Raw genomic sequence first — 22,503 nt, forward strand, 5'->3', positions numbered from 1 at the left:
AACTTTCGGAGTGTGGCAAAGCTTTTAGGAAAATGTTTCTTCGGGTGCCTCCCTTACTGCATCTTCAGAGGGCCCTCAACTTAGGACGCATTGTGATTTGTGGTCCTTCCAACTGAGAAGGCATCATTTTCTGAATAGCCGCCCAGGGTTGTAAAGGCTTATCTCTCCCACTCTAGTAAAAGTAGCTTTTTAAAGAAAAAGAAAAATCTTTTGATAAGGTGGTTTTACTGGTGCTTTTTCCTAGAATTACAAAGAAGGAGGAAATTGATTTTCTGAAATCCTTCCCCTCATAAAAGTTAAAAGGGTATTATTTTCTTTAGCACAGCAGATGGTGGTTTTTAAAAGACAGGGACTGCAAACTGTTCCAAAAACCTGAGGTTGATGCAGGGTGCTGCAAAAACATTTAAAATCTTTTGCTTGCCCTGTTTAGCTGCTTCAGCAGCAGCAGCTAACTGCTTGTCCCTCTGTGTTGCCTTCTTAGCTATCCAAACACTGCCATAAATCCAGAAAGAAATGGCCATTGTTAGCCTGCCGCACCGGGAAGTGCCGCGATACTTGGCAACAGTGCCTCTGTATGATAGTCCTCTGTATGATTCTGAAATTAATGAACCTGCTACATTATTCTGATTGTATCATCATCATATTTGTCCCCTGCTTTGTATGCGAAACATTCCAAGCAGCTTTTGAGAAATGAAGCAAAAACACAGAATTTAAAGCAAAAGCAAGGCATAGAATACTAGCAGCAACATAACGGAAGAGCAGCAGTCATAAAAACGAAATTGACAGGGGTAGTCAAACTGCCACCAGTTTGTTAAATAAAAACAAAGAGAAGGAAGCATGGGAGATCTCCATTGCTAATGCATTCCACCATTTTGGTGTCACCACCGATGAGGCCCTTTTTCTGCCTTCCACCTTGTGGAGGAGAGAGCAAGGCCTCCAACTATGGAGATGGGGAACCTTTGGCCCTGTAGAATTTGCTGGGCTACGAGCCCCATCAGCCTCACCAGTGTGACCATCGAATGGGGAACGATGAGAGGGCCACAGGTTCCTCATCCCTGATTTGAATATGCAGGCAGATTTGATATGGGGTGGGGACAGTTTCTGCAGGCGGCGTGGCATTATTATTATTATTATTATTATTATTATTATTATTATTATTGAAAGGGACCAACCACAGAACAAACACCAGTCTTTCGGTACGAAAATGGGAAGCATACAAAGCACCATCCAACCACCTTAGGGACTGCACTCCAGATTTGTGTTAGGCTTTATTCTCCCAAAGATATCCTACAAGGCAGCAGAGGTCTAGAACCAGAGTTTTCCTTTTCCTAAGTACGTTTCCGAGCACAATTCAAAGTGTTGGTGCTGACCTTTAAAGCCCTAAACAGCCTCGGTCCTGTATAGCTGAAGGAGCGTCTCCACCCCCATCATTCAGCCCGGACACTGAGATCCAGCTCCGAGGGCCTTCTGGTGGTTCCCTCATTGCAAGAAGTGAGGTTACAGGGAACCAGGCAGAGGGCCTTCTTGGTAGTGGCACCTGCCCTGTGGAACACCCTCCCATCAGATGTCAAAGAGATGAACAACAACCTTACATTCAGAAGACATCTGAGGGCAGCCCTGTTCAGGGAAGTTTTTAATCTGTGACATTTTAATGTATCCTAATATCTGTTGGAAGCTGCCCAGAGTGGCTGGGGGAACCTAGCCAGATAGGCGGGGTACAAATAATAAATTATCATCATCATCATCATCATCATCATCATCATCATTATTATTAAATGGTCTGCCTTCCCAGGTGGATGAGCCCCATCTGCCCCTCCCTTCCTTCTACAGCACGTGTAGAAACAGCCTTCCTGACTGTTGGACCCACTCGTCTGCTCAATCAAATGAAGTCAAGCCAAGATCTTCATGTGCCAAAACCATGGCAATCTTTCCAGATGAAGCTTCGTTCCAAATATTTTCCCTTCCATGCAGGCTACAACACTTCCACTTTCAGTAAGCAACAGGAAAACCCTAAATGTTTTTTTGTTTTTGTTTTTTTAAATTCCAGCACAGGAGATCTACATGAACCACTGGTCCAATGCCCGTTCAGCGTTGGAGTCCCTTAAGGTACTGTAAAAGGTACAATGACTTTCCCTCTCTGGATTTATGCCATTCTGTGCGTTGTTATTATAGAGATGTAGGACACAGATCACTGGCAGCCATTCAAAAAAACACACACACCATTCAGCATCCCTGCTGTGCACATCTTTCAGAGACAGAATGCTCTGGCCGTTTTTAACTCTTATATGTCTCACTACAGCAGATAAATCTGGTTCAAACCAATCGCCCAACTCGGTGTTTCCCAAAATTCTGGCAAGTGAGGCAAACTTTTTTTTAAAACGAATTAAAAAATTATGAAGTGCATATCACTCCTATAGCTCAAAACGTTTGAGGGTTTGTTTGTTTTAAGCAGCGTGTAAATTTTATGAAATAAATTATGAAACAAAAGGGTTGTTTTTAGAGTGTGGGAGAAGAATAATAAAAAATAGCCACTACATTCCTGCAAGAGCCACTCATCTGGCCATCTCTCCCAGCCAGAAAGAAAAAAAGCACAGAGCAGCAACTCATGCAGAGAGGCAACGGGCACATACACCTGTAGCCTCTCTACACTGAGAAATTGAATGTGTTAATGACAGCCAGTTCAGAACTGTGGGGAAGCCTCTCCCTCTCACAGTGGAGGCAGACCAGGTCAAACAACTCAGAGATGTAATGGGTAGCATCCTTCATGGGTGGGGGGCACTTTTGAATCCAAAAGAAACCTTTTATTGGCTCTCTCGTGGCATAGTAGCATTCCACTCACAGCATACCCTTTGGGAAATTACAAATGTGATTAGTTCGCTAGGCATTACAACAATAATTACATGTGTTCTTGGTTGTTTCTGGCGTGAGAGTGCTCTCTGCATGCTGAACTACTGCAGAAGCGCCAGTATGACTCGTTCGCAGAGCTCCGTCACTCTCTCATACATAGGACTGGGTTAAATGCTTAAGCACACTGCCAAGCCCTACAGCAAGGCCAACAAGAAACAGAATGGCAGGCAAGGGCTGAACTTCACAGGAAGCTGTCTTGTACCAGGACAGAATATTTGTACATATTGGAGAATCTTTCCAAGGTCTTCTACCTAACATCCTTTCAACAAAAGGGAGATGCCGTGGTTTGAACAGCAGACCTTAAAGCATGCACTGTGCCACTGAGTTATGGTAGGAGTAACATCAGGAGTGCAGGATACAACCACAATTTGGAGTGCAGCAACAGAACTGCAGCGACTTGAAAGGGACCCCTGTACAGTGGTGCTGATGGGCTAGGAACAGGTCTCCAGAGCCACTCGAGACACTGCAAAGCTGCAAACCACAAGCACCAACAGCCCTCTCTGAAACAGCTCTTGCACAGTAGGGCATGCCACAGAAGCAACGAGGCGAAAGCACAGACCTGCTATACAACCCTCTTGTGTTCCTGCACAGAGCCTAACCCGTTGACGTCCACAAATCAGCTGTCTCTCAGTACTCTCTCCTCCTCCATCCCCTTAGGAATATTTGGCCCTTCCTTGTGAAGGCAGACACTTTGCAAATCTCAGTTCAAATTTCAGCTCCTGGGCTGGGTTACCCAAGTAAGCTGATTACTTAAATGGGTTGCACATACTTACTCTGAACCAGGTAGTATTGTGGACAAGCGCCACCAGACCTCTGCCTTCCTACTGCTTGCTCTAGGCTACCTTGGCCAACCTCTAGAGGCTTCAGGCATGTTGTGCTGGATGGGGTTGACAGAAGTTGCAGTCCCGACACATCTGGAGGGCGCCAGGTTGGCAAAGGCTACTGTAGGCACTTGCCTGCCCTTTGTCCTTGGGGCTGCTGCTGCTGCAAACAAGAATTTCTGCAGCATCTCTCAGCGAGACCACATCTCCACCATAACCAACAACAACAGGTTTACTAGAAAGGCACAGGGCATCAGCATAACTAAGGAGCAGGCAGCATGAGATAAGCTTATAACATGGGTAGGCAAACTAAGGCCCGGGGACTGGATCCGTCCCAATCGCCTTCTAAATCCGGCCTGCGGACGCTCCTCGAAGCAGCATGTTTTTACATGAGTAGAATGTGCCCTTTTATTTAAAATGCATCTCTGGGTTATTTGTGGGGCATAGGAATTCGTTCATTTTATCCCTTCAAAATATACCGGTAGTCCGGCCCCCTACAAGGTCTGAAGGACAGTGGACCGGCCCCCTGCTGAAAAAGTTTGCTGACCCCTGGCTTATAATAACAGGAGCAACTTTGCAGCTCAGGTTTTATTAGTCAAACAGCCTCACCTTGTAAATCTCCTGTTATCCACGTGGACCTGTCCCAAGCTGCCTTACTCAGCAATAAAACACTCTTGCTACCTGACTTCATTTCTCTATCTCCATATTTATGGCTCCCCCATCAGCAGATTTTTTTTTAAAACCACTTTGTTAATTGCCTTCAAGATGCAAGGCCATGCTTTCTAGATTGACTCTTAAAAAACACGTAAGCGCACACACAAAACACAAAACACCACGCTTTAAGATCTCACAGGGACCATAAACTTATCAGACCCAATAATAACCCTAATAATGTCCTAATAAATGCTTTATTTTATGGCCCCTGTGTTCTTCTGAATCAACAAGAACACCTGTTAGAGAGCCAGTGTGGTGTAGTGGTTAAGAGTGGTAGACTCGTAATCTGGTGAACCGGGTTCGCGTCTCTGCTCCTCCACATGCAGCTGCTGGGTGACCTTGAGCTAGTCACACTTCTTTGAAATCTCTCAGCCCCACTCACCTCACAGAGTGTTTGTTGTGGGGGAGGAAGGGAAAGGAGAATGTTAGCCGCTTTGAGACTCCTTCGGGTAGTGAAAAGCGGGATATCAAATCCAAACTCTTCTTCTTCTTCTTCTTCTTCTTAAGGCCATTCAAACCAGCTTCAGAATTTGTAGCCAATGTTATTTTAGCTCTGCTCCAACATCCAGTTGCTAATACTGGCTGTGCTGGTATAAGCAAATATAATGTGATGAAGTGTGTGTGTGTGTGTGTGTGTGTGTGTGTGTGTGTTATCAGCAAGTACTCTTTGGTGGCGAGGCCAAAAAAAACTCCTAAAAGGAGGTATCCATGGTAAGCTCTTTGCTTCCACTGAACTCCTGGAGAAGCAAAACAGAGGAACTTGTAGATAGAAATCCCTCTCTGAGATGCAGATTCTGCTCTGTTTAAAGCACTCCCTGCATCTAATTTCCTATGTTTGATATGGTTCTTTTGCCTTGGTTTCACAAGTAAAAGGTAAAGGGATCCCTGACCATTGAATCCAGTTGCGGATGACTCTGGGGTTGCGGTGCTCATCTCGCTTTACTGGCCGAGGGAGCCAGCGTACAGCTTCCGGGTCATGTGGCCAGCATGACTAAGTCGCTTCTGGCGAACCAGAGCAGCGCATGGAAACGCCGTTTACCTTCCCGCCGGAGCGGTACCTATTTATCTACTTGCACTTTGATGTGCTTTCAAACTGCCAGGTTGGCAGAAGCTGGGACCGAGTAACAGGAGCTCACCCCGTTGCGGGGATTCGAACCGCCGACCTTCTGATCGACAAGCCCTAGGCTCTGTGGTTTAACCCACAGCGCCACCCGCGTCAAATTTTCTTAGAAAGGGTGGGAGATGTGGCACCTATTGCATCCATGCAGATTAAATTATTATTATATGCACAACGTAAGATAATCAATATGCATCAGTCCAGATCATGATGCACTCCTAAGGAATCCCTCTGTGCTCAAGTGTCCACTTTTAACACAATTTCTGCTACACAGATAAATGGTTTCTTCGACACATTTCTCTTTAGCACATCAGGAACGTGCAAATGCCTTAAATCTTTACCACTGAGGCTGAAATGTCAGCAACTCTCAACTGATAACACTTCGGTATCCAAGACTGCAGGAGCTTTGGCCCAATGCCAGATCAGTCTCAGATTGTTACTCAAGCCTTTCACCTCTGCGGCAAAGACTAAGCGCTAAACATTTGAATGCATCTTCCTCGAGATTAATCTCAGCAATCTGCTGCCAAGAGAACAGCCTTGGGGAAGTTGGATTAGGAAGGCATTCTGAGCAACCCCAGACGCAGCAGCTGCAAACCTATCGTTGAGCCTTCCAAGTGGAGGAACCCACACAATTTACAGACTCACGGAATCGTAGAGTTGGAAGGAATCCCCCAGAGTCATCTGGTCCAACCTCCTGCAATGCAGGAATCTCAACACAAGGTCAGGTATGGTTTGAAATTGGATAGGGAACCGTATGTTGAGCTTCCTGCTTTGCAGGGGGTTGGAGCAGATGATCACCAAGGTCCCTTCCAACTCTATGACTCTATAGCAGGCATGTCCAACAGGTAGATGATGATCTACTGGTAGATCACTGGATGTCTGTGATAGATCACTGGTAGATCAGTGGCTGCCCCCAAAGAAGCTAAAAAGCTTTGGCTCCCCTAAAAAAACTTAACATCTTTGCCCTCCACCCCTAAAATGACCCGACCCACCAAAAACAGGGCTTTCCTTCCTGACACAAGCTCAATGTCGCTTTCCTCCTCCCTAAAGAAGCTCAACAACTTGTACGTGAACCCCAAAAAAACAGGGCTTTCCTTCCTAAAAAAAAAAAGCTCAACAACGTTGACCTGAACCCCCAAAATGCGGGTAGATCACTGCCAGTTTTTAACTCTATGAGTAGATTGCAGTCTCTTGGAAGTTGGCCACCCCTGCTCTATAGCATCCTGCAGAGTTGAGAGTTCCCTACTCCCAAGGAGATACAATTTAAAACAGACAGCAGCAGAAACAACAAAGAGAGGGGAGCATTTAGGCAAATCCCGTAACACATAATGCCCACCCGTTTCTGGTTAATTGTTTTTATAAAAAGCGGCACATTAATTTTATGTTCGAAGAGCTCGACACTATTTTGATAATTGCTGAATGCAGGCAAAATCCAGTCAACAGGTAGACATGTAAGTTCTACTGATTTCAACAACCACGTGCTTAACTCTCCTCTCCCGCTGTCATCCATGTGCATTAAAACTACCGTAAGTGCTGAACTTTGGCAGTATCGTGCCTGATTATTATTAAGTTTGTATGCTGAATGGAGCTGGCAATTGCCAAGAACATGCAATCAATTTCTGGCACTTGTCATTTTCCTAGAACTCCCTGGCTGCAATCCAGCAAGTGAGTTTGGCACACCTAAGCTCATTGATTCCACAGGGTTCAAGTGCCCTTAAGTCGGCCTCAGCATAGAAATCTTCCAACTAAACTTAGTTCTGCCCATCAACCTCCCCCCCCCTTTTCTTTGCTACTTCCTGTACAAAAAGCAAGGGAGGAAGAGGAAGGAGGAGAAACAGTTGGCATAATGCACATCCTATTGTGAGGGGAATTGTTCCGTCTGCGAAGCTCAACTGACAGAACAATTGCCATACCCTGCACTGAATTTCTTCCTTACATTTCAACTCCACCTACTGCTTTCAGCTCTTCACAATCCCCATTCCCTTCAAGATAGGGCTGCTTCCCGACATTCCAAGGTGATACTTATGCAGTAAGCAGGTGCCGGCCATCCGTGTAATAGTTTTTTCTTATTTATTTTAAATTCCACGACTCAACAGCGCCCTTGCGGGAAATGAAGAAAACCCGGAGAACAGTCAAATAAGGTTCCTTTCCCGTTGCTGTTTCAACAATCCCACTTTCCGTGCGGAGCTAGGCATTGGGTCCTATTACAAAATGCCAGTTGTATTACGCTTTGTCTTGTACAGTGGTACCTTGGTTCTCAAACTTAACCGGAAGTCCGTTCCAAAACCAAAGTGTTCCAAAACCAAGGCGTGCTTTCCCATACAAAGTAATGCAAAATGAATTAATCCATTTCAGACTTTTAAGAACAACCCCTAAAACGGCAATTTAACATGATTTTTACTATCTAACGAGCCTATTGATCCATTAAAGCGATAACCAATGTACTGTACTATAAAATAAATAAGACAGTATTGTAGATGGTAAAAATTAAAATGGTTTTTTTTTCCTTACCTGCGCTGATGATAGTCATTGTTTGGATGGGGGGCTTTTATCCATTTCCGCACTCACACAATCAATCAATCAATCAATCAATCACTGGCTGAACTGGGTCCCACACAGTCACAAAGACAAATTAAACTAAAAAAGCCTCAAAAACAAAAATGCAAAATAAATAGCAAAAACAAAAGCGCCAAACTTAATCCGTTCCGGAAGTCCACTTGACTTCCAAAATGTTCAAAAACCAAGGCGTGGCTTCTGATTGCTGCAGGTGCCCCGGAAACAATAGCTGACAGCTGCATCGGATGTTCAGCTTCCGAAAAATGTTCGAAAACCGCAACACTTAGGCCTACTTCCGGGTTTTCGGAGTTTGAGAACCAAGGCGTTTGAGAACCAAGGTACCACTGTATATGGTCTTCGCTCTCCATGCACTGAAAGGAGAGGGTGGTTTTTAGTTCATTCTAAAAACCAACAGTTGTCAAAGGGCAAAGTGGGGGTGCACGCTGTTGCCATTGGAATCGCAAGCTCCTCTCAGGATCCAGCCAAGATTGAGAGCATCCTGATGGGACGTTTCCCTGTAATCGAAAGGGAACTCCATGCCCCTCTTCCATGTGTGGTGCTCCTGAATCCAAACCAGTGACAGGGACCACCTCCTACTCTGTGCAGATGTTTGCTTGTTCGTTTCTTTGTTTGTTCACTAGCTTTGGCTTTTGTGGAGATCAATCTTATATCAGGTCTTCAAGTCTTTGATTCTGCCCTCTCTTCTTTAACAATGCCAAGCACCATCTACCTTCCAGAAGGATCATAAAGCCAAGCTCTCATCCTCTCGCTTCCATTTGGCAAAAGCTCAAAGAGGTTTCTCCACACACACACACACTGCAAGTGTTCATGCCAAATGCTTCTTTTGAAATAAAAAGCAAAAGCCCTTGGCCTCACTCGTCTATAAATGTCACTTTCCACACTCTCAGCAGATCCTCTCTCTCTCTCTCTCTCTCTCTCTCTCTCTCTCTCTCTCTCTCACTCCCCTTTAGAAAATGCTAAGGAAATTATTGGACCAAAGTGCACACAACCAAATAACTGCTACTGATTGAGTCCTCCCACCGTTTGGCACAGGGCGCAGGCAGCAAATTTTGTCCCAGATTATCCATTTTCTACAGGAATCCACTTTTCTAGATTAAACATGACAACAAAATTCTTCCCGTGGATTAACATATTTCTAACTCTCTCCCAGGGTTGATCTAGCCCATTCATGTCTGCATGTTCCAGAAGGCAGAGTTTGGGGATTCTTCCTTGACTTTGCGGTGCTGTGCTATGGGGTTCCAAAGGGGTCCATCTTATATTAAGCAGTTGGGTAAGGCCATTCAGGATAAGGAACAAGGGGTCAGAGTTGGGCAACACCTTTATTGAAGGGGTGGGGCACCTCAGGTTTGGGGACTGAATGCAGCACTCCAGACCTCTCTTCCATACTTTGGGACTCTCCCCAATCAACATCCCCTCCACAGACTACAACATCTCCCCCCTTCTTCACTAACCCCGGTCCAAACCCTTCTTGAGTGCTTCTGCCTCTTGCTTGCCTGGATGGAGGCTTGAAAGCCAGCATGGCAAAGTGGTCAGAGTGTCAGGCTAGGAGCTGAGAGACCAGGGTTCAAATCCCCACTTGGTCATGAAACTCACTGGGTGACCTTGGGCCAGTCACTGCCTCTTAGCCTGACCTGTCCCCCAGGGTTGTTGTTGTTGGGATTAAATGAGGAGAGGGGTAAATTACGTACGCCACCCTGAGTTCCTGGGAGAAAAAGGTGGGATATAAATGGAATAGATAATAGGGAATATCGAAACACCTGGTGGTTGCATGACTGGAATGCAAGCTACTGAATGAAGGCAAAGAGTCAAATCTGTTGCTCATGGGAGAAAGCAGCCGCTGGGCTGGAAAGATGTTCAAGGAATCACAGAATCCCTGTCTCTTGCTGCATTGGGATCAACCCAAAATGTCACAAAGGTGTGGCAAGCTTTCATGTTCTCCAGAACTCTTCCTCAGGCAGGTGGGGGAACCAGGAAAAGGTGGGTGGAAACCAGCACAGAAATTAGGCTGGTTTTTATAGGCTCGTTTCTAAGGAAGGTGAATCAATCTCCCCCAGATGAAATAGATAACACACCCAGGTTTCCAGAGAACATTAGGCCCCAATTACTGTATTTGAGGACTGTATGATCAAGGAATTTCAGACGTTTTGTGCTAGACTACTGTAAAGCTTTATATGTGGGGCTGCCCAGTATAACTTGCTTCAGAAAGCCCAATATACAGCCGTTAAGTGTGGGCAGGTGTTACGATTGCATAATGCCAGTGCTTCAGTTTTTGATCTCAATATACATACTGCCCCTATGACATGGGTGCATACGTCTTTTTTCATCGTAACACATTATTATCCATTATTTGAGAAATAAAAATCAATAGTAAACAGAGAGCTAGGCAGAGTTGCAAGCTATCAAGCACAACTCATGTAATGCACTTCTCTCTGCAATCACCAGAGCGAGAGACTCAATTAGCAGGTATAACAAAAGCCGAATTGGGGGTCCCTGAATGTGCTGAAAATCTGGAGATCTTAAGTACAGTGGTACCTCTGGTTGTGGACAGGATCCATTCCGGAGGCCCGTTCGCAACATGAAAAGAGCGCAACCTGAAGCGCCGAATCTGCGCATGTGCGCGGCGCGATTCGGTGCTTCTGCACATGCACGAAGCGCCGAACCCAGAAGCAACTCGTTCCGGTACTTCCGGGCTCAGCGTGTTTGTATCCCGTGACGAACGCAACCAGAGGTAAGACTGTATTAGCTCAATGGCTTGGCAGGCTACCCTTCATTGAGACTTTTTGTTCTAGTTCAACCTTTCCCTCTCTGCTAAAATAATGTCTTCATTATGAACGCATCTTAGGTTTGACTTCCAGCCACTGGTCCCTGTTACGTTTACATCTCTTAAAAGCCACTGGAAAGTTCAACGATTGCCAGCTGGGATTTGCCATAAGTACGGTAACTGTTTATGTAGCATGATCAGATAACTTCATTGGGTTTTTTCCCCTCTTGGTTTTGTTTTCCCCTCTTTTGTTTGTTGATGAGATGAATACTCTAATTCTATGCATTTCCCCGTTTTGTTTCTGAAGAGTGTCGTGCAAGGCACAACACAATCCAGTCTCATGTGGGCCAGCAGCAGTCTGAACAGAGCAATTTTGGTCCTGCTCACTGACTCTTGAACAGCGCAGGAAGGATGTGTCACATCACATTAGATTGCTGGTCCATCTCAACCTCCTTTCCAGTTGGAAACAAAGTGACTGATGATATAGTCCGGAACAATTAAAAAGAAGAGGCCAACATCTCATTTATGAAGTAAGGACTACAATTATATGCATAACAAATGGGTTGGAGACTAAGGGAAAAAACATTTTTTACTATAGAGAACATTACATTTGTTTCTCTAATTGCAGTGAGCGTTACACTGTGCAAGCAGCATGGCCCAGTTCCGGACCTGGTATGCAAGACATGGAAAGCCAAACTACAGTTTGCCAAGACAATACGGATGTGCAGGTATGGAGAGAGCCAAGGTTTAGTTTAGTGTGTTATCTGAAACAAACCCTGTGGTTAAGCTCTGTCCTCATTAACCACAAGCTATAGCCAATGTTTGCTCTTTGCTACAACTCATGGTTAACAACAGGCACTGTTTTCGATGATACTGCTCAGCACAGAGCAGCAATGAGGAGGAGCAAAACGGCAGAAAGCTCCTCTCCAGGAGGGTGCAGTTTTGGCAAGCCATTGTTTACTGTGCCATGCAAACCAGACCACTCTCAGACACCACTGACAATGGTAAGTTCCTTTGATGCAGGGGGTTACTATCCTATGAGGGTTCCATCCTCCATCAAGTCAGCTGTCTGGAGGAAGAACTTTGTGGAGGAAACTGCACAGTGCTCCTGGCCTGGCCAGTGACACCAGCTGTCTTCCTGGATCTGATCTGGGGAAGGGAAAGACAGCCAGACTACCCACTGGCCTCAGCAAGGAGGTGCTTGTTAGCATTTCATTCTCTCATCGCAGGATCATGATGTGATCCTGTTTACATTCCATAACACTGTAAGTGTGGGAACGGAACTCAGACTAGAGAATTTCCGTTCTGTGTGCTTTTGTTCTCTGCTTCTCGGACAGAGAAGACGCATGTGTGAGACGCTGTTCACACTAGCCATGCTTTGTTGTTTTGATTTGCTGTAAATAAAGAAAATTCGTGATGCCACATACCTACACAGCCTCGCTTCTTGCGGAACTCTGCTAAGCGTGCATACAGCTCCATTGGATGTATGCCGCAGGTCTTCTCTGTACAGGGGATGTACAGAAAGTGCTTCCTTTCAAGGAAGCCAGAAGCTACACAGGCAGAACTAGTCAACTGTGTTTAAAAAAAGAAAGAAGCTACAACTTGAAGTATTAGCACCTGAGCTTACTTTGCTCTCATTTTCCCACTTTTGTCCTTGTGCCATTCATTCATTCATTCATTTGGATTGTGAACCTTAGGGCAGGGACTGTATAGATTTTTGAGTGTTGCTCCAAAAGCCTTTCTGGCTAAATTGTAGGGCATAAATGCTTTAAATCGATAAAATAAATCAGCAAGTTTTACAGAACCACGCAGGCTGCATTTTCCCTCCCCGCAAACGTCAGAGGAAGTTGGAGGCACTTAAGGAGCATCACCAGGAAGTTAGGTCCAACACTGCAGGGCAAGATGGCAAACAAAGCTCAACACTGCCATCCACAGCAACACCCAACAGCTTCAGAATACACCTGGGGGGGTACACAGCACTTTATTAGCATGTAAAATGAAACCCCTTGCCAGTTGTTGCTTTTAAGAGTAAAAGCATCTGTGGAGAGGGCAACTGGAAGTAGAGCAGCAGAGGTGGTGGTGTTTGTGTGGTTAACCCTTTCCCCACATGTAGTTTCTATATTCATTCTCCTGTGAGCAACTTTATGTCCACCGCAGGGATCAAAATGTGTTAGTTAAGGTCAACTTGTGTTTTAAATCACAAACAGGGGTGGGAACCAACACCACTTGTTCCAGGTTCAGAAGTGGGGTCTAGGAACAACCTGGTGCCGTCCAGAGGTTGCTGGACCAACTCCCATCAACCCTAAACACTGGCCATGTTGACTAGGGCTGATGGGAGTTGGAGTCTGACAATATCAAGAGGGCACCAGGTTGAGCAAGACTTCTTTAGAGTCCAAGGAGGAAGACAGAGCACCCACTTCAGGACACATAAGTGGGGAGACACAGTGTTGGCTCCTCTTATAGAAGTCTGTATTCTGGGGATGATTCCCACACTCAAGACTTCTTCCTTCCAAGGTGCCTTCAGAGTATTCTCCTGAACTCAGACAGTCTGGTATGAGGGCCATGTTGATGCTGATGGGTACATCTGTGTGTGTCCATTTTGGAATGAAGAAATTGCAAGCCACAAATTGTTGCAATGCACAGTTATTGGCTCGCACTTGCGTGCATGAAAGGGTTAACCTGAGCCCTGAACTCAAATGACCATGGATGGGACTCAGCAAGCTCCCAGCAGCCTTTGCTTCCTCCCTCCCTCCCTCTCCTGCTTCCCAGAAGAAGCTGAGCCGCAACACAGCTCAAGAAGAAAAGCCTACAAGAGAGTGAATCTCTCTAAAAAGAGATATTTAACTGCCTGCATCTTTGCTAACACAAAGACTCATGATTCTTTATAAGGAAACCAAGTTTTCTTTTTAATATGTCTGGAACCCCTTTTCTTCTTTATTTTTGCCGCCAACGGATGGATAATTGTATGCTGTAACATCTGAAACGCTGAGAGTAAAATCTTCACTTTTGCAAAGCTGAGTATCTGTGATTTGTTCTAGCCTAAGTATTTTTGTGAGGAACGTTCATTTAAAGGTGGATGAGGCCTGAGTTTTAATGTTCTTGGAGCAATTGCCATTGTGATAATTCCACTATGAGACAGTAAGATTCTCTCTTCCAAACCTCTCTCCCCAACATGGAAGGGTCAAACACTTCACTGTTCCTCTGCTTCAAATTCCACCCTCCCAAAGCTGCTTTCCTAAAAATAAAAAAATACAACGTGCACACATAATGTGTTTGAACAACACTCCTCTCAGGCTGAACACAGACAATCATTTCAGCGTTGAAACTCAATTATGACAAGAGAGGAACTACGTCCAGCACTATAAACAGAAACCTTCCTTTCACCCCTCTGCCACCTTGGGTCAAGCAGGACCTGCAAGTTTTTGAACAATCGATGGATCTACAACTCTTATACAGCAGGGGCAAAACGAGGATGAGGACACATGTCCCAAATGGCAGTCAAACTTGCAAGCGGCCTTAAAAAATATTATATAGCACAACAGTCGGAAAAGCAGTTCAGCACTTTGCTGAAGGCAGCCCGGCACTTTTGCACCCTTCTCATTTTTGCGCATCGAGGTCAAACATAAAAGATACCATGCTTATTTTGCATTAACAGCCCCACCAGGGAGCTCAAAGGAGTATAACTGCTCAGTCTTGCTCTTGCTTGAGAGACAAAAAAAACTTGCTTGAAAGACAAAACTGCTGTGGAGACTCTCATCTCGGGGGTCTCTGCCAACGCCAACTCGTCAGCAACTTCCGACTGCAGCCTCGGCCAATTTCAGTGCAGGAGTGGGTGGATTAAACCCCAATTAAGCCCAGAGAGCTTCCCTAGCTCACAGCAGTCTCAAACTTGGCTCAAACACTGTTGTCAGGGTGATTGAGTTGCACTGCAAGCTAACAGCGGTAAACAGTAATAAGATCAATAAGGGAGGAACAGTAAATGAAACTTTTGCTTCCAGAAAGAGAAATAAAAGCACCTATTTAAGGGCTCCGGTGAAAGTTTGGGGAATTTGCTGACACACCATCATCTTTCGCTAACCAAGGGTGCTTAAGAGGTGAGGGGAGCTTCTTTGAAGACTGAAGGTAAGTAAAAGTTCAGATGCAGCCACAGGCTCTGGAATTCTGCACTAAAAGGTCCTACATCTCAAAACCACAAACCTTAGGACAAACAAGCCTGAATTACACAACTGGAACCGAGGCACAGAAACCTCAGACTCAGGGGAAATCTGCACATGTTTTTGAAGAGCATTTTTTTTTGCTTTTTGAAGGGCAACAAGAATATTGCATGCAGGATGGTTGGAAGGATATGGCCAGAAGCCAACCCAAATCTAGACCTGGAGAGCGTGGAGATGTTAGAAGAAGGGGGAACAAATAGACAGGGAACAAACTGGAAGTATTTATACCAAACCCAGCCAGGTAAGCGAATGCTAGTTCCCCTTGGACAAATGCTTGCAAGCAGCTTCCACGGTCTCCTTCTTCCCCAAGGCCCTCCCAGAGGGCTTATCTTGTGACAGGGCAGAGACGGCTTTGTGCACTCCCAGTTGTTCCCAGTAAGCATTCACACACAGAGAGAGACACACACACTGAACAGGGACTACCGTATTTTCCGGCGTATAAGACGACTGGGCGTATAAGACGACCCCCAAATTTTCCAGTTAAAATATAGAGTTTGAGATATACTTGACTGAAGATTCTCCACCCGGCGTATAAGACGACCCCCAACTTTTGAGAAGATTTTCCTGGATTAAAAAGTAGTCTTATATGCCAGAATATACAGTAAACATCCAAGCCACCTCAGTGGGAAAATGGTGCTCTGCATGCAATTCTCGATGTGGACAAAGACCTTCAAAGGAGACTTCTCCATAGTAGGAATCACACTCTGTCAGGGACTAGGAGAGCCCAAAAGCTTCTGCACTCTGCCTTCCTTCGGCCCCAGAAGGAAAAGAGGAAGAGGAAGGCAGTGTCGGCACCAGAATCCCCTTTGCAAGCATGTAACCAGAGGCTTCACCTTGCCTGACCGTCAAAGGATCCTGTGTTTATCTGTCTACTTATATAACTTATACTCTGCTTTTCTACATGAACTCAAAGCAACTGTGTAATGTCACACACTTCCATTTCCTTTAGCTCTTGGCAGGCTTCTTTTCCAGTGCCAGATAAGTCAACGAAGCTAGTTTCCAGTCCAGGAGGTTCCAAATATAAGTCCAAACTGTGAACATGTGAATGTATCTGTAAGTGGGGTGGAGGAGTTTGGTTTGAAGCATCAGCATTCATCCAAAGGTTAAGGGGAGAAGGGTAAAAGAGAGAACCAGGAGCCACGAAGCATGAACAGGCAATGAGAAGGAAACCTTGCTCAAACCACCAACTTCTCTACTATGCTATCACCATTGCTAGTCTTCAGGAATAAGCAGAACTGATAGCAGGAATTAGCGCACCATGGCAAATGCACGCTCAATTCCTCCCCTACCCCCTGCAACAAAACCATGTGGACTAGGAAACTGCTCAAAAAGAAAGGAAGGAAGGAATTAAGTCGAAAACCTTGGTATTCTGCAGAAGCTGCTGGGTTCAGCATTCAGTAGCAAACATTTTACTCCATGACACCGCGCCAATCGTGAGGATTTTCAGAGCCTGCCTGCCAACCGATTTTGGGTGCTTTCTTACACGAATATGGGATAGCTTTGGTTTTAGTGCGCAAGTCTGTCTGCAGGTGGGGTGGGCAATTATTCCACTCACCTGGCCATTTGTTTATATGCTTCTTCTGCAACTGCAAATATGTGAGGATCCATGTCCCCCATGTTTTGGCCGCTGTATGCATAGATGACATCTTGTCCATAGATTGGCAACTGTTCGTAGGGATTGATGGCAACGAGCACAATACCTTGAAAAAAGTACAAGCATGCAAACAGTTAGAAGCCATGCCAAAGAAGCAAAATTTTAAATACATTCTAAAATATGAACTACCAATCAACTTTGAATCACTTTTCTGCTGCATAAATGATGCTGCTGCTGCTGCTGTTCCAGCCTAGCTGTGCTTTGTGGACCGTGGTTTCTTACTCTATGGCCACCATATGAGAATATATTTGAAAGGCTTCCACATTTCAACTCACCTGCTACCACTTTGCCCTGTGCAACCATAATGCAGCAAAGCTACAACTGGACATGAGAGAGAAATGTGCACTAAGCCACAAGTTCTTTAGCACAGCTGTCAGGGAACTGTCCCCGGCTCAGCGCAGGATGGTGGAAGGGTTTTCGGGATGTTACAGAGAGCCCCGGCCCCACCTGACCAGCAGCACCTCCTCCTCCAGCAGAGGAAACAGCAAGGTCTCCAGCGGGGAGGGGCAAGCAGCTCCGGGTCTTGAGAGCGGAGGCTCTGGGGATGTTGGAGAGACCCTGCACTCCCCTCGCTCAGCGGGCGAGGAGGTGCCCCAAGTGTGCAGAGGGGTGAAACGTAAGGAGGGGAGGTGGAGATTTGGGATAACGAAACTCTTATGTTGGGGCCACTCCCGGATTTGGCGAGTGACTGATACAGACATGAAGTTGTAGCTCTGCACTGTAAATAGCATGCGCAATAAACCTCTTAAAAGACGGTTTGGAATCTTGCCTGGTTACTCGCGAGCAACCACCCCACGGACCTTACAACAGCCATTTGCACTGCTGAAGAGGCAAGCGGATTTTCACTAAAATACAAATGCAAGTGGGTTGCCTCTTCAGCATGTAGAGGGCTTATTTTTTAAAGGCAGCATTCCTCTTCTTCAGCACTTCCCCCTTTACTATTTTCAGGGTGGTTTCAGGAGCACAGCTGTCCCGGACCAATATTTAAGAAACAACACCAATCAATCAATCAATCAATCAATGCTGAAATCTAAAGGTATCAGCGTTTTTCTCAGGGCAGGGCAAGGAATGGCTTTTTCCTAGAACAAACAGTTCTCTGTGCTGCAGGATTTAAAAAGAAACTGGAGCACTTATTATACCACAGCTTTCGACTTTAGAAAAAGCCCTCAAGGTGACTTACAAAAGAAAATCCTGTAAAGGACATTAAAAAAAAGTACAGTGCAGGATTCGGAGATACTTCTTTGATGTGCGGAGAGAGCTTATATCCTGCCAAGAGAGATGTACATTTCTTGCTCATTTGTCTGCCTCATCTTGTATGTGAGTTTTCGTTTCTATAGTTCTGTTGTGAGAGATGCTTTCAGCCCTTTAACACTGAATTGTCTGTCTCTTAAAAAAAAAGGTCATGTTTGAAGTAGTTTTTGCTGATTCATGAATGGACAGACATGCCTATCCTTTTGAAAACAAACAGAAAATCTCTTGTGCAGCAATAAACTAAGCTACCTGCTTAAAAAACCTAGTACAGCCTTAGTTATCTGGAAGCCTCCAGATGTTTTGGGCGACAATTTATCAGAGTTTCAGCCAGCATGGAGAATGAATGGCCAGGGAAGACAGAGGTGGTCTCAAGGAGCAAGACATCTTGATCCGGAATTAATAATCGCTGTGTTACTCTGGGGCTACTTGCCTTTTTATTTAAAAAATAATAATTGGGTGGTGACAGTCACAATGGTCTCTTTTCATATCTCACACCCCTGCCACCCTCTTCCTCCCCCCAAAAAACATATTGAAAGAAATGGCACATTGCAACACTCACCACAGTAGGTATAGATGTGGTTTGATTCCAAGAATCGGACTTTTAAGTTGTGCAAGACCGCAGGTTCGTGGAGGTAACTTAAAGCTGTCAGGTCGTTTTCTCCGACCAAAATATCTGGATTTCGCAAGAAGGGGAGCTTGTTGGCTTTAGCATCAATAGGATATTCCAGAATCTGAAATAGTAAAGAAAGAAAAATGTTGTTGTCGTTGTCCCTTTTATTTGTATGCCACATTATATTTTAAAGAAAAAAATCTCAAAGCAGTTTACAACACATTAAAACATCAAATAAAACAACCCTGAATAAAATAAATTCAAGCTTCAAGGAAAATAATTTCAGATCCTTCTCTATGTGGGATTCTGCTCTCCCCATATTTATTTACCTACTTAATTTATATAGCTGCCCAGTAACAGAAGTACTCTAGGAAGCCAGTGTGGTGTAGTGGTTAGAGTGTCAAACTAGGACCGGGGAGATCAGGGTTCAAATCCCCCCCCCCAGGCATGAAGTTTACTGTGTGGCCTTTGGCCAATCACAGCCTCTTAATCAACCTCACAGGTTGTTGTGAGGATTAACTGAGGTTGTGCATGAACCATATACTCCTTGGAGATATAAATGCAATAAATAAGCTTTAGAAAGGTAGAGAGGCCCAAAAGATGGCAAAAGGAGATCTCTAAATTTGTCTGGGAGGGCAAAAGGCCAAGGATCAAACATAAGATACTTATAGATATAAAAGAAAGAGGAGGCTTCACTCTCCCAGACCTTAAATTATACTATGAGACTGCTTGTTTGGTATGGATTAGGGACTGGATAAAACTGGAAAAGGAAGAAGCTTTAGGCTTGGAAGGTCATGATAATAGATTTGGATGGCACGTATACCTTTCGTATGGGAAAGGAAAGATACATAAAGGTTTTTATAATCACATAATTAGGAGATCATTCATGAGAGTGTGGGAAAGGTACAAAGATTTAATAGAACAAAAAACACCTTGGTGGTTATCACCAATTGAGACTTCACTGCTCAAACCGCTTGGAAAAAAAGGGAAATGCCCCCCCCCCCGCCGCCGCCATGAAGCTTACTGTGTGGCCTTTGGCCAGTCACAGCCTCTTAATCTACCACACAGGTTGCTGTGAGGATTAACTGAGATTGTACTTCTTGGAGATATAAATGCAATAAATAAGTTTTAGAAAGATAGAGTGGCCAGTCACCACTTTGGCATCTAGAGATCTCCACAGGGTCGCAACTGGACCCGTGTGAGTCGCAAAATGCGCCTGTATTCTAGTAAAAAACAACAACAACCTAAGTAGTTCCTGCACATTGAATGTAAGCCTTCCCCTGTTACACTGCAGGTATACTGCCTCTGGATCTGGAGGCTTCATCAACAGGTGTCAGAAAACCTGTCAGCAACATGGGAAGGGAAGGAAAACAAACTTTAGTGATGTCCCTGTCTGCCCTCTGCTATGTGCAGCTAAGCCCTCTGTGCTTGAACCAAAACAGCTTGTTGGATGAAGTGAGCATCCTGGGAGTTCCCCTCCTGCTCTCTTGATTTGACAAGAGGCCTCCATTTTTACTTTTTGCCGGAGGAACTTAACCGTCAAAGCTTTCAGGGGACTCGTGCAAAATTAATCCAAAGCATAAAGCAGATATTGAATGTGATATGACGCGCCCCGGTTTAAATAAAGCTGCCGCCTCATTTCTCTTGCCGCCGCCCCCCCTCTCTCTCAAAAGTAAAAAAGAAATAGCACCCTGGGGGAGGTGACAAAGGTGTTTACAGATAAAAGGAGGAAATATCATGCTGCTTTAGTCTAATTTGGAGGCACGGCTGTTCGGCTGAGACAGAGCCAAAAACTCTTTACCATATGGCCACCCATATGTTGGAAATGCCACAACTGCATGAATCATAAAATCTCTTCCGAGAGTTTGCTTTGCATGTTTTTAAAAAAGGCTTCCCCTATTCCTTAGCTTAGGGGAAGGAGGGAGGAGAGAGGGTTAGGTAAGGCAGATGAGATGTGAATTTTTATCAAGACATAACCAAAGAACAGTTCTTTGCGTATTCTTTTTGAATCGCATGTAAAAATGCAAATAAAAGTTATTAACCGTTGTGGAGAACTAGCCCTATGCCAGGTAGGGGTTAATTTTTTCTGACAGTTAGAACCCTCAGGGGCGGGCTTAGCCTGGGTATAAAACACCCCTCCCAGTGGGCAGTGAGGCAGTTAAGTGCGGGGAGTTTAGAGTTGGAGTTGAAGTGTGAGTCAAGAGATAGAGCTGGGAGTTTAGAGTCTTAGGTGGATGTTAGCAGAGAGGATAAAGAGTTTGTGAAACGCGTTGTTATTGATATTTAGTTAACTATTAGAGGTATTAGGCCGGTATAGGACAACTGTTTTAAGCTTATTGAACAACCTTTTATTTATCAGCAACCACAAGCTTTGTACGCAATAAACATCTTTTTAGTTCACAATATCCTCGTCTGTGGTGAATGAAGTAAGCAGGATCCAGCTAGTAGTCTGAAGGGCTGCAGCTGGGGACTGTTTGTCGTTGGTGCAGCACTCATAGACCGTAAAACGTCCGGGGGTGGGCTGTACAGGGCGAAGGGCCCGCGACATTAAAGTGGTGGCAGCGGCGGGACGAAAGATAGTCATAAAGTGGTGGTCACGTTGAGATCAAAGATCTAAAGTGTTGGCAAGAAGTGCCAAGGTACAAGAAAGATTTAAGGGTGACGCATTGTGTGAAGTGTGAGGCTTAAAGAGGATTTAAGCAAACTTCTGTGAGACTCTACAATCTAGTCAGGAAGGGGATCGCATACACCTGGAAAGGGAGAAGGGGAATTCAGAGAGGAATTACCTGGCCCTAGGGTGTGGTGTGATAGCGCCTAAGACTGTGAGATTGTGAGAGAGTTACAAAGATACTTTGCGTTTGAAACTATTTCAGGCAGAAAGGTTTATAGTGAGAGGTCGGAAAAGTACGCTGGACAAAGTGCACTGAGGTAACTTTAGGCGTGACTTTGGACCTAAACTGTGGAAACTGAGCCTGAAGAAATAGTTTAACTGAAACATCCTTGCTTTAAGTACAGAAATAATACCACCAAATAAATAGAAAATGCCACCTAGAAAGACTAAAACAGCTCTTAGGGACTCACAAGTAGAAAGCTCTGAAGAAGAAAATGGGGTTTCCCAGATTGAGGAAACCAGTACTGAAACAGTTAACAAAAATCCTGCTGAGGGGACTAGTTTTAAAGCCTCAGAGGAATTTGAGAAATGGAAACTAGAACAAGAATATAAACTGAAGGAATTAGAAATGAGGTTGCAAGCTGAGGCAAAAGAGAGAGAACTAAAAGAGAAAGAAATGAAACTAAAAGAGAAAGAAATGACCTTAAATATTGAGAGAGAGAGAGAAAGAGAGGAAAGAGAGTTAAAAGAGAAAGAAATGACCTTAACTATTGAGAGAGAAAGAGAACGGGAGGAAAGAGAATATTTATTAGAAATGAAAAGACTTGAATTATCAGCTGTAGATAATAGAAACAACAACAATAGTTCCACACAAAATCCTAGCAGGGTGGATTTAAAAAGATTCCCTGACTTCAGAGATAAAGACGATCCTGAAGCGTTTATCATTTCTTTTGAGAGGGCTTGCGAAGATTTTGAAGTAAAAGATGAGGAGAAAATGCAAATACTGAGAGCTCGTATTAGTGGAACATTAACAGAGATTTATGCTCAAATGCCATCTGATCAATCCAAAGATTTTGAAGCATTTAAACAGTTGGTTTATGTTAGATTCGGAATTACTGCAGAGCAACTGAGACAAAAGTTTAGAACAATAAAAAAGGTGCGTGAGGAAACATTCGCTCAATTAGGAGCTAAAACTACAAATTATTTAAACAAGTGGCTAGAACAGGAGGGTGCTGATTCTGTGGCAAAAATAAAAGAGGTGATCGC

At 44.6% G+C, this 22,503-nt stretch overlaps 1 protein-coding gene across 1 annotated transcript in view; it reads right to left on the reverse strand.

Moving 5' to 3' along the window:
- Window positions 1-22,503, reverse strand: part of MYO5B (myosin VB) — a 253,344-nt gene that overhangs the window by 160,424 nt on the left and 70,417 nt on the right. The window contains exons 3-4 of the mRNA XM_033164355.1: window positions 18,576-18,747; window positions 16,667-16,811 (exon numbers count right to left, since the gene is read on the reverse strand). Of these exons, the coding sequence (XP_033020246.1) occupies window positions 16,667-16,811; window positions 18,576-18,747 (317 nt within the window). The remainder of the gene's footprint in view (window positions 1-16,666; window positions 16,812-18,575; window positions 18,748-22,503) is intronic.

This window comes from Lacerta agilis, chromosome 11, assembly GCF_009819535.1.
Source record: "Lacerta agilis isolate rLacAgi1 chromosome 11, rLacAgi1.pri, whole genome shotgun sequence".
NCBI classification, from domain to species: domain Eukaryota; kingdom Metazoa; phylum Chordata; class Lepidosauria; order Squamata; family Lacertidae; genus Lacerta; species Lacerta agilis.